The 12,728-nt window shown below is 44.4% G+C and overlaps 1 protein-coding gene across 1 annotated transcript in view; it reads right to left on the bottom strand.

The window, feature by feature from the left end:
* lrba (LPS responsive beige-like anchor protein) overlaps positions 1-12,728 on the bottom strand; it is a 175,977-nt gene that overhangs the window by 104,989 nt on the left and 58,260 nt on the right. Inside the window, exons 31-33 of the mRNA XM_053417628.1 lie at positions 12,008-12,092; positions 11,609-11,742; positions 10,764-10,825 (exon numbers count right to left, since the gene is read on the bottom strand). Coding sequence (XP_053273603.1) covers positions 10,764-10,825; positions 11,609-11,742; positions 12,008-12,092 — 281 coding nt within the window. The remainder of the gene's footprint in view (positions 1-10,763; positions 10,826-11,608; positions 11,743-12,007; positions 12,093-12,728) is intronic.

Genomic DNA, 12,728 nt, shown 5'->3' with positions numbered 1-12,728 from the left:
TGTCAGTTCCTGGAAATCCAGTTTATTTGTTTGTTACTTTGCTTACAAACAAACCGACCAATGGACGGGTGAAAACAAAACCTCTCTGGCAGAGGTAAACAAAACATTTTACAGCTCTAATAAAATCTTTTCAGATTTCTAAACTGTTGACAAATAGACCCTATAGAAAGCTTTTCTTGGCTTCACCCTGGTACCTCATGGGTTTCCTCCCTCAAGCCACTACACACCACTAATATAAAATAAAAAATCATCTGTAAAACGTATCCCGACAGCAAAGGCAACACAATCAGCTGGCAAACCAGCCGAAAGGGGTGAAAGAGCCGTGACCAGGGTGCATTTATCACCAGTGAATTCAGATATTTCCTCCTCCCTGTGACCAGCGTTATGGTTCAAGGTGTCAGTCTAAACAATCCGACCGCAGCCGCGCGCCACTTTCAATCCTCAACTTTCCCAAAAAAGCGACAACGAGAGACGGGGAAACTCAGCGGTCATCATCTCCCGTGTTCTGTTCAATTTTTCAACACCTCCAACACAACCGTCAAAAGAATAATAAAGCAACAAGGTCATGGGGCCTGTCTGAACCTCACGGCGCTTTTTCCCCTTCTTCCTCTCGGGGGAGATGAAGAAATTATGCACATACACAAAAAAAAAAGAAGAAGAAAGCCTTAGAGGTCGAAACTACCAAACTACTTTTTTGAAGAACCATTAATCACAGACTAAACTCGGTGCACATTCCACATTATACAGCTTCCACTATCATTTGTGGATACACTCTTTGTAAGATAGTAATTCAGGAGCGATAGATATGATCAATATACACATCGGAATCAAGCTTTTAGAAATTCTCACATAAACAAACGGCCCAAAACAACTAAATAAGTTTATGTAAATGACTCCTGAAACAGCTATGAGGTGAAAGGCATGCTGGGTGTGTGTGTGTGTGTGTGTAAGCATAAACTTTTTTGAACTCGGCTGTCATCATCTCTTGAGCTGATAGAGGAAACTGGGTGTTTATGTAAAGCTGGCCTTTCCCTAAACCTAGAAGCCCGTGGGGACGAGGATATCAGCGCTGCGCGGAGGAAGGAAAGATCAATTTACAAGAACTTCTAATACACATCTAAACACATCGGTACGCAAACTGCTGCGTTTGTATGTAGAACCATCAAAACCAATCAGGGCGCCGGGCCGAGAGAAAGCGTTCCTACGGAGTGCCTGCACCCCGTCACTCTGTAACCACGTCATACAGACAACAGCCCAACACTTAACCTCGATTCAGAACCGCTTCTTATCCTGCAGAGCTGAATTGGCATTGACCGTGTTTACGATATGTTCCAAATAAAGACGGCACGGAGGGAATAAAAGTCCGGGCCTGAGAGTGGAAGCAGTCGTTTTTTTGGAGCGCAGGTTTTTTTGCGGTTCAGGCTCGGCTTTCGGAGGAAGTGTGAGAGTAGCTGTGGGACATTGGAGTTGAGGCACAGACTGAAGGACATTAACCATGAGCGTCCGCCTGTGGCTGTGGGGACAGTCCAGACCGGGACAGGCTGTTCGAGCCAGATTTTCAAATAAACGCCACAGGAAGAGAAGCCGTAAATAGAGTCGTGCTCTCCGGAGGAAAACAGAAAAACAGTAACATTAAATTTCCTTTATGTGACTTCTTCCCTAAATCCTCGAGGACCTCGGAGGCAGGAGTCTTAAAACGATAAAACTAAATGCTTCTTCAGCAGAAATAAAAAAAGATTATCGCTCCGAGAGGCTTTGGTTCTAAATTAGGTTTGACGAACGGCGCGGAGGCCATTGGCATTTTCCTGGACACTGACAAAGGTGATAGCAAGACTAATGGTGTCATTACGGGCTAAGAAATGGCTCCTCGCGTTGAATTAAAAAAAGCAATGACCCTGATCTGAGGGACATCTCCCGCTGACAAAAAGGAAACGGGGACAGGTCAGTGATAGAATATTGGATTTCGGCCGCCCTGGTCAGCGGTGTCACAGCTTTTATGGCCGCGATAGGGGCCATGACCACAGCGCTCCTGATGAGAGGATACAAGCAGCCATTTGTGACCCCTCACCTTTAACCTGACCTCCAAACAGATGATAGGACGAGACAAAGGGGCTGTCGCTTGATCCTGATCGGAAAAAAAACCTCTCAATGCAAAGAGATTTGGACAAAATCAAATACTACTCACGGTTGCGTTTTGTTGCTTTTTCTGTTGATGGGAGGGAGCGTAGGACTGGAAATAAGAATCTCTTCTTGAAAGAGCCTGTTTCAATGTGACGTCAATAAGAGAGCTCTGCATGGTCTGTGTTCCACGATGGTGGCATTGAGTCTAAACACACATGCCATGCACTTCCGTCATTACAGCTGATTATCCATAATCAACATCTAAATATACCAGAACCTCTGGTGAGAAAACACAGACCTCCCGAGCTAAAATCGCCTTTCAAACATTAGGGCTCGCCACAACACAAGGAAAACATTTCCCAACACCGGAGAGAGAAATGCCTCAGCTCGCCCGAAATAATAAATAAGTCAGCTGTGCTGCTCGGTGGCATCACTCCTAATCACAAGTATTTGTTGATTTGACAGGCTATGGGAATACAACTTCAGACGGGACGACAAAATCATAAATCCTCACGTCAAATGTGGCAGCGCAGCACAAGCAAAGGGAAAGAGGCTGAGAGCTACTGAGTTCTTTTCTCTTCAAACCCAGAAAATACAAATCAAGAAAGCAATAGGACTCAAATGTGAATAAAATGGAAACTAAATGCATGTTTTAAGCATAATCAATAAATAATACATCTGTCAGATACATCTCTATTATTCCAGTTTTTTATCCAGATATTCTGGCATTACATATTTACTGATAAGACAGTACAAGTGTGAACTGGGAAGAGAAAATGGGGGAAAGGACTCAGCTAAGGGTCAGAACCAAACCTGCAGCCACTGCAGGATGACTCAAGCCTCCTAATGCAATTCAGATAACAACCAGATTCAGACAATGGATTAAATAAGACTCTTCCATCTAAACAGAATTTCTGATTACCTTAACGGGAATAAGGTCATATTCAAAATAAGCAATAATCAAATTAAGACATGTGGAGTATTCTGAGCTTTGTCACATTAAGTAAACATGAATACTTCTTAATCGCATTATAACTTCCTCAAAAAGGAGTTTTCACAACATTGTGTAACGAATGCCAAGGGTTAGAGTGTAAATAAGTAGTAGGATGATGTGATCAGAAATCAGACTATACAGGAATATGAATGGAATATTCTATTAGCAACTCAATCTAAACATCATAATCAAATAATGTTTATGATGAGGTAAATAGTCAGAATATTGCTCTACATATAAACTTAGTTAGTGACGGCTGGAACGTAAAGTTCACGGCAAACCTTGACATTTTGAATTAAACCTTTGTGCACTGATGACCTCAAAAAAACAACAGACAAGGAAACGGTTTATTATATCTGTGTGACCCGAATGTTTATGAACAGCAAACGGATATAAACAAGGACAAAGAAAACAAAAAAACACACGACCGGCGTGTGTGGATGACAAAACGTAAAATTACTGTCAGAGTAAACTATCAAAGTGTTTATGTGAATCATCGCTCTTCTGACTGACGCATGAAACAAGTTCAGTGGTTTGTTGCTTGTTCGTTCTGCTGTGTCTGAATACTGTGTGTGTCTGTGTGTGTGTGTGTGTGTGTGTGTCTGTGTCTGAGAATAGCACCCGTGTGTCTACTCTACAGCTCTCAGCGGTCCACATGTGCATGTTCATATGTTTAAAGAAAAACAGACTCTCCTATTTGGTGTTTGCGTGATCAAATTCACAGCTGAGAGAATATTTACTTATGTCCAAATATTTATGCTGCAGCAAATATTTATGTTCCAGGGTCTCCGAGAGCTTCATGGATTCACACTTTCATGGCTACACAAATACAAAGAGTGAAAAAGACAGGACGTGGAACTCCCCGGCACTTAAAGCAGACAAAACAAAGACGTTTTAGAACACAGAGGTGAACATGGAAAGTAAATATATCCTGTAAATTTCATGAGCCAGAAATATACACTAAAAAATTGAAAGGATCAATTATTTTTTTAGCTTATCTTGAGATCTTGCGTTTGTTTGCTTCACATGAATGCAAGTAGATTTGAGTAATGTAGGTAAAACAATACTTGAACACCGTGCAGCTGTTTCAGCTTCACGTGGACCAGATGCTCAGAATTCACAGTTTTCTGTTCATTTATATTTATTTACTTTATTATAGAATTGTGTGTACAGCACAACATTCTGCATATTTTGCGGCGAAACAAAATACACAAGAAACTTTGGGCAACAGGACTGATTTTGTAATAATAAGTCTGTTTGTGCAGCTAACAAGATTTCTCATTCCGAGACTGAAAATATCCCAACTTGCAGAATGTATTTGAATCATATTTTTCATGGCTGTAATAAAGTTTAGACTTTAAAGTCAATGGCATCAAAACATTTCATGTCGGCTTAATGGGAAACGAGCTACAGTCCATTTGTTTTCACTCATGTTAGCTTGTTTATGGGATTGGCATTAGGAACCCGGCACAAGAAGTGGATGATGCCAAATAATCCAAAGTCTGAATCCTTTGTTGTGGGTGTGACAGGAAGGAAAGAAAAGGCACAAAAACAACAACTGAAGGTTATTATGCAGTTATTAAACATCCTTTTTGCAAGTCATCGTTTCCTCACGAATATTCTGCAGGCAGTCCATTGCAGATGGGGACGTTAATTACTATATTTACAACCAGAAAAGAAAAGCATGCAACTTCTCCCACATGTCTGAATAAGTTATTATACATGAACAATTTGCTTGTAACTCGAAGATGAAAATGTCCAAAAAGCAATGTATTACTCCAGGAACAGATACAAACTGGAACCAGGACTCGTCTAAGTGGAATCAGTTCACCTCTTGCATCGTGTCAACTTTACAAGAATGGGATGTCCGTGAATTATGTCCTCAGATAACTTGGTGTTTTACTCACCAGCTGTTTTAAAACAAGTCAAATTCAATATTTTATTTTAGTGCAGAGCCCCAACTCCTTGTCATCTGTAGACCTTTCAGAATGTCAGTAAAAGTTTGGACAGTGGTTTTAAAAAAAGGCTTTGCAAGAACTCTAGATACTAGACTTGGACTAGAGGTAGGATTTAGGGATAACTACATTAAAAGGTCATATTTTCAAAGTAAAAGTACAAGATATTAAAAAAATGCAGGTCTGAACTAAGGAGCCATGATTCCATCAGCAGGGCGGCTGAGAGAGGATAGCAGGGGGAGAACCATAAGATCACATTCCAGGGTCTTATAATGGGACCTGTCTGGTAGGAAAACTTTACATTAACAGTGGCCGTCAGTAGGGAAAGCTCTGTCAGGGAAACTCATTGATTTGAACAACGAATATATGTTGTGTGTAAATATCCGAGCAGCGACTTGAGGCCCTTCGGTGCCGAGCCACTTGGAGCCAGCTGACTGTAAAACCGACTAGGAGCCACATTAAAAGCCACTGAATTTTCTAGGAGTCTCTCGTTTTATTCTCCCCTCTCAGCTAGACTACACTTCCTGTCAGGAAGCCCCCCTTGATCCCCAGCTCCTCCAACGCAACAACCCCTGCCCGCCCCCCCCATCCAACCCCGCTCTGGCTGCATAGTTGGCAACGATAGGGAGCCGGCAGGATTAAGTGCCAGTTGGTGTTGCTGTGTTTTCCCTACATCTCACAGGAGAGCACCTTTTCAAAGAATATACAGCGTGATATTAACCTTGAAACTGCCGAGCGGTGGCAGGGGTGCGGAGCCGCGTGGCCTGGCTGTGAAGAGCCAGTGGAGCGGATCGCGGGGGGGGTGAGGGCGAGCAGGGAGGGATCGAAGAATAACACTTTGATTTGCACTGATCTTGAACCTTATGTGCCTCCTTAACTGCACAGCGGGGCGCGCGTCTGACTGTGAGGAAAACGATGGGGAAAGTATTCCTGTCCCCTGGTTTCATCACATTCCTCCCCACTTCTCTCACCTCTTCCAGCTCCGCATGCGGCTCATACAACACGGTCTGCTCTGGATCCATCAAAGCCTCACTTACTGGAGAGAGGAAGAAATACGTCCACTGACAGATATAAATGAGTATTTAGCAACTCAAACACCAGACTTAACTGTTAAAATAAGCAACTAAGAGAGCGACTTGTGAATACTTAATAAAACATAGAGAAACAACTCTACCTTTGAGTTGGTTGTTGCCTTATTTCTCAGATACAACCGACTGTACGGACCACGCACTTCTGCCTTACTCCCCGACTGCAGGGGTTTAAACCTCCATACCTCCGCCGCTCTCTACTTCTAACCTGGAGGTCACAGGGTCAAGGGTCAGGAGGAGCCAAGTGTTTGGGGAGGTCAATGTCTTTCTCCCCGCTGACTGAGCGAGAGGTGCCCATCTGTTAAACAGGTTAACTTGGGTGAGACTGGCTGGGAACGTACGATAATGTGTGTCCATTGGATTAGGAAGTTAACATTGACGTTATTGAATTACTATTAAAGGATTATACGCATCAGTGGATGCAACAAAACGCTATTTGCTCAGATAACTGACCGTGAATGAGTCGACCAAAGAACTCCAATACACAACATAGTGGAATATGTTGTGTATTGGAGTTCTTTGGTCGACTCATTCACGGTCTGTTATTCACTGTATATTCACTAATGTGAAAGTTTATAGAATTTCTACATCATATCCTGCATGTTATAATTGGGTGCATCTTCTTACATGAAAGGCAAAGTTCAGAAATCTCTGGACCCAATTTTCCTGACATTTCCCAGAGTTCATGTCTGGAAACAGCTCAGGACTCTTCAGCCATGCTAGCATCTTAGCTACATGGCTATAGGCTTATTTAGTTAGAATGCTATTTGTTTTTAATTAGCACCAAAACAAAGTATCGCTGATAGGGATTCTTTCATAAACCAAAGCTTTTGACATAATAGAATCATGAGCTTCTGGTTGTGCTACACGAAAATGTCAGGAAAGCACCAGAGTCATTAGAATTTATACTGAGGGGGAAATGAATGTTCATATCAAGCTTCGCTTAAATCTATGTATTAAATGTTGAGCTACTTCACAAGTGAGCATATTGACCTGCAGGTGGCATAAGAGGAAACGTTCATCCTCTGAGGACCATGCACAAAATGTAAAGGCACTAAATCTAATAGTTATTGAAACTGGACTGACTGACAGAGCAACATTGCCTTGTTAGTTAGAGTAAATAAAAACTCAACAGCAACATCAGTTTTCAGAAAGCATGTCCTCGTTGGAGAGCAGTCTGTCCAATCTGGTGTTGACCATCAGGAAACCAGCGCAGCCCTCACCCCCCCCTTCCACTCCACAATTCTCCCTACCTTCCCTCCACTCCACGTACAGGATGCACCTCTGATAAATGGCAGAAGGATGGATGGGCTGACAGAGGGGCCGGACAATAATGGCTGATCTACAGGACACAAATGCAGCTACTGAAGAGATTTATGGGCCTCCGCTCGTCGTGGACTGTCCAGTATCCGATGAGATGATTTCTCAAAGCTGTGGACGGACGGCAGCGAGCGCACGGGAGAGCTCTCTCTTTCTCTCTCTCTCTCTCGTCCCAGGCGCATTATTTATTAATCAGATGTTTTTGGGTGGAAGCCATTTCAAGAAGTGCACCCAGGAAACAACAGGCCGGCCGTAAATATGACAAAGACGGGAGAAAACAAGTGTGAGCGGGAGAGTGAAAGTGTCCGAGTGAATCAGGGGCATGGGAGGAGGTGAGGAGGTGAGGGGGGGGGGGGGGGGGCTTTACATCCAAGACCCTCAGCAGACGTGGTTCAATAGATAACTCTTATGATAATTCATGTAATATGCAATACCTTTGAAGAGGCCATCACATCCAATAACATGAGAAGAATTATGATGTCTTGATGCTCGCGTTATAAATATCTCTTTTCGACGTTTACTTGGAATCGTCTAATTAGCATCCACGCTAAGAGAAGTATGCCGATTTGTTAAAAACATAAATCTGATATGTACATTGGTCATTCCTATTATTAAATTGAATAGAGCTGAAACTGTTGACATGAAATTGATCTGGAACAAATTTGACATTTTTGCAAAAATGCCAAACATTCCCTGGCTCCAGCCTCTTAGATGAGGTTCATGCTTTTCCATCGTCTTTTTTGACAGATGACTGAATGTGTTGGGCTTTTAGGGTTTTGAGTTGGCAAAAGCAAGAAGCTAAAATATGTCAATTTGACAATTTGTGATCTAGAAAATCTGAAATCGTTCTCTACTCTCATTATATGGATCAAATTACTACATTGAAACCCCACACCTTTGCTTCCAGGGATATTGTATTAGAATCATTGTCTTAAAATCAGGCACGGATTATGATTTGTGTAATACGATAAATAGATTACACTTGATTTTATAATCTTACATCTCCTGTTGTAGTTCTTGATCAATAGAAATTGTGAATTACAATTTTTTGGGGGAATAAACAAAAATGCCAAGTGCTGATCCAGGAAGCTCAATTTCCGAGGCGTCTCTGTAACAACTACAGTTTATGATCATTAATCCTCACTTTGTATATTCAGGATCAATATTGCAGCAGAGAACAAGGCAATGTGCCACCCCAACGGTTAATGTCTGATCAAAATGGTCCTTTAATTGGGAGCCCTGATGTCGTTGTTTAGAAATGGAGCACCATCAAACAGCGGTTTACAATCGCCTCCTCAATGCCGATACAACTTTCAGAAGATCCCTGATTAAAAACTGCTCTGAGGTCCCTCGCCTCCTGACCCCTCACCCCGGCTCCACTCCATCTCAGAGCTCGGGAAATTAATTAAAAATTTCACAGGAGATGGTATCGCATCAGGTCTCCAATGGAGGTGTGTGGAGGGAGGGAGGGGTGTGAAAAACAGAGAAGAAAGAAGAAAAGAAAAAATCAATCAAAATCCTCTCCATCTTCTCCCTCCATCAGCTGTCTCAGAGACAGGAAGCAGTCGCAAGATGGCCACGGAGGCACTTCCTGTGAGGGAATTGAGTGCTTCCTGTGCCGGAGGGCCCGGCAAACTTTACTAAATAATGTCATCAATCACGGCGCCGGCTCGCCCTCACTGCCCCACAAGGAGAACCAACACACAAATAATTATACATCGTAATTTAGCCCAGAGGAAAACCTGTCCCTGGTTTCCTCTGTTCCCCAGTGAGAGGCAACGTATTGCCCCTGCCTCCCCCCCACCCTCCCCCCACACCCACCACCTCCTTCTCTCCTTTACACAACAATAAAATTACATTTGCATTAGCTGTGAGAGAATTTGGTTGGATGATTTATTGAAGCAATCAACACTACGCTGGCCAATCCCAGGGCCCTCTCGGCCGCGGAGGAGAGTGAACGAGTGTGTGTGTTGTAGCGATTGGGTGGGGTCGCTTTGCAGCCGAGAGAGAAAGGGAAGAAATAGCTTGGGCCGGGGACCAAAGGGGGAAGCGAGGCATGAGCTGTGCAGCGGCGCAATCACCCAGATTCTGCCTTTGATTAGATTAGCATTAAACAACACCCTGACAGATATGACAAATAGGTGCATTAGAGCCTGTCATTCTTCCCCCTTTGGTTTTTCTATCTGGCTTTCACTCCTGCTTCTCCGTCGTCTCTGGACATTACGGCGCTCGGTTCCCTCGGCGCGTCTTAGCAGCACAAACCCATGGGCACCCAGTGACATGCACGCAGATGTGTAATCTGACTGCATTACCTTTTTTCTCTGAGAAGAAGCCAAGTGAATAATGGGAGGCAAACGGGGCATCGGGGTTAAAAAAGGGGAGAAGGTGGAGGGAGAGAAAAGAAGCCAGATGACGGCCACTACTTCTTTAGAAGAATAAAGCTGATAAAAAAAAAGCAGGAGCGCGTCGGTGAGAGGTGTGTCATTAATCAGGTGTGGTTTTGTATTATTGGATATCTTTGTTTGTTTTTTCGCGAGGTGCTTTAAACAGTAAAAACACAAACAAACAGGGACAGAGGGGGGGTTATTATCTGTTGTCCTTGTCACTGTGAGTGTTTGTGTGCGTTACACTATGAATACACTGAATAAATACACGTTTTGCATGAACAGCAATGTAAAGCACTGCATTTAGGTTTCACATGCAGTAACTAGGCAGGCATCAGCTTCGTGTCTCTTAATGCTAATCAGGAATCCAGGAGTGATCTATTGACATCCAGGATCATTGATCTGCCCACGCCTGCTTATGATCCTGGAATTAGTATTCATGAATCGGACAGCAGCTAAATAAACTTGGCAACAAAACACCCACAAGACAACAGAGAGGGAGAGGGATAATCAATGCAAAGCACCATCAAATCTACATTATCCCGTCTCATCAGTTTGGTGGAAGCCACCAGGGCCAGTGCTCGGGTCAGAGGTGACGTGGGCGGGTCGGCCACCCTTGACCCTCAGACCGATATTTGCGGCCGGAGATGCCTTCTCTCCGGTTCCCCTGCCCTCGCTCGGAGGTGGGGTTGGGTGCGGAAAGGTGGACGGCGGTGGTGTGGAGGAAAGATAAGGACGCTGGATGGCTCACTGTCCACTCGGGGGTGGGGGGGGGGGGGGGGGGGGGGGGGCTGCGGATTTACTGCACTCAAGGTGAGCCCGATAAATCAGACGGAGGGGGCGGGGGGGGGGGGGGGGAGCGGCAGACAAGGATAAGAAAAGATAAAGATGCCAGACTTGCCTGTGAACACAGAAGCATGACGAGCTCCACTACTGAGCTGCTGGACTTCATACACATCAGACCTGGAGGGACAAAGCAACAACAAAGGGAGTCAAGTACAATTCGATTTTTTTGGACTCATTATATTTCATAAAGCTTCTTGGATCATGGTGGAACAAGAATCCACACGTGCACAACACAGGGATAACCTAACATCCCGCCATCTGCAAGGGGCGCAGAGAGTATTGATGGGCCTAATGAGCTGACATGATGTTACTGTAAACTAATACATATTTGGGCCTTGTATTACAGGCCCGACTTGGACAGCATATGTCCCATTGATCCCTAATGGCGAGCCCTGGGCTCTCAGAGGGCAGGGGGCCACCAGAGTGTCCAGAGCCTGCTGCAGAGGCACAGACGGTGAGAGGGCAGAGTAGCCTTTGGTCTTTCGGTTGCTCTTCTTATGACATACACACATGCAGACAAACACACATGCATGCACAAGCACAAGCACAAGCGCGCACACACAGGCACACCTCCCCCTGCCTTCTCTTCAAGCCCCCCCCCCCTGCAGCTATCAATCAACTTTCCATTTTGTTTGGTGGCAGCAGACATCCCAAACACTGCTATTAGTGGCCTGGCCTCTGACCTGGCCCCCTGGAAACCTTCAGCACAACGACCGGCTCCCGGCTCAACGTACACTCATCACAGGATTGGATTAACAAGAGGAATGGTGATGCTACTGCATTTAAATGAAGGGGGGCATTTATAAAGATGCACCATCCAGAGGGTTTGCAAGGACAGCGGGGACGAGTGCAGCCATGCAGTGTGTGTCTGTGACCGTGTCTCGATGATGCTGAACTCACTCGTGCCCTCAATCAGGAGCTCCTGTCCGTGGCTGCCCAGCAGGGTCCGAGAGAGGAAGGGGGCAAAGTCCACGAAGATCTCTCTCAGCAGAGGAGCCGCCTTCTCCAGAGCGCTCTCCAGACGCTCCGAGATACTGTGAATGTGGGAGAGGAAGGCAAACCGCGCATGAACACACTGAGTCCATGATGAGGAAAATCACAAATCGGCATGCAACTTGAAAAATATTTTAGAAAAGGTCTAGTTTTGTGTGAAAGTTTAAACAAGCACAAAGCAACAATCAGTGAATATCCATAAATAACTGATTTTGTGCGTTCACATGCATAAATAGCTGATAATGCGCGTGTGTGTGTGTGTATGTGTGTGTGTGAGGGAGAGAGGGAGAAAAGAAGATGAATCACCTCATATTGGGGGCTGTGTTCTGGGTCACAGGGGAGAGTGGGGGGACAGATGGCAGGCTAGCGCTGGCTGGAACCTGGCCGCCTGCTACAGGGGAGAAACCAAAGAACTCTGTTATTAGTCTGGATGTTGGACAAGAATAGGACACACACACACACACGCACACACACACACACACACACACATACTAAGCAATTTATTATACAACCAGGGTAGCACCATAAACCGGTGTGGAAACATGCCTCTTCTGAAATAATACAATAGTCTCCATTCAAATGTATAGAACTGGGGGATTTATGGCCGTATAGGGCAAGTGGGGGTACAAGTAATAATTTTATGGTGAGATAGCGGATGATGTACTCGGAGCCCAACGTGTTCATCATGAGGTTTTCCAGCTGGAAACCTTTGTGAACCGAAAGGCTGGTAAGGTTCCACTGTCAGCTGGGATTGTACTTTATACTGTGGAATACTTACTGGAAGGTATTTTTTTAATTTCTCAGCCATATATTAAAGATATCAAGTATTTGTTCAGAATACCGTGGGTGTAAATCCATGGGTGTTACACCTGTGTTGGAATGTGAGATGTGTTAAAAAAGATCTGGTTCCTTCTTGAATTGTTTTTCCTCATTAAGTCATTACATACCAATTTACCCCTCTGGGCTGTTTCTGTGACTGTTTCATTATACAACTAAAAGGTGCTTTACGACTTCATTCTGGAGACGG

Source organism: Pleuronectes platessa, chromosome 3 (genome assembly GCF_947347685.1).
Source record: "Pleuronectes platessa chromosome 3, fPlePla1.1, whole genome shotgun sequence".
Taxonomy (NCBI): Eukaryota; Metazoa; Chordata; class Actinopteri; order Pleuronectiformes; family Pleuronectidae; genus Pleuronectes; species Pleuronectes platessa.
The sequence above is the reverse complement of the archived record's forward strand: the minus strand, read 5'-3'. Positions and strand labels throughout refer to the sequence as shown.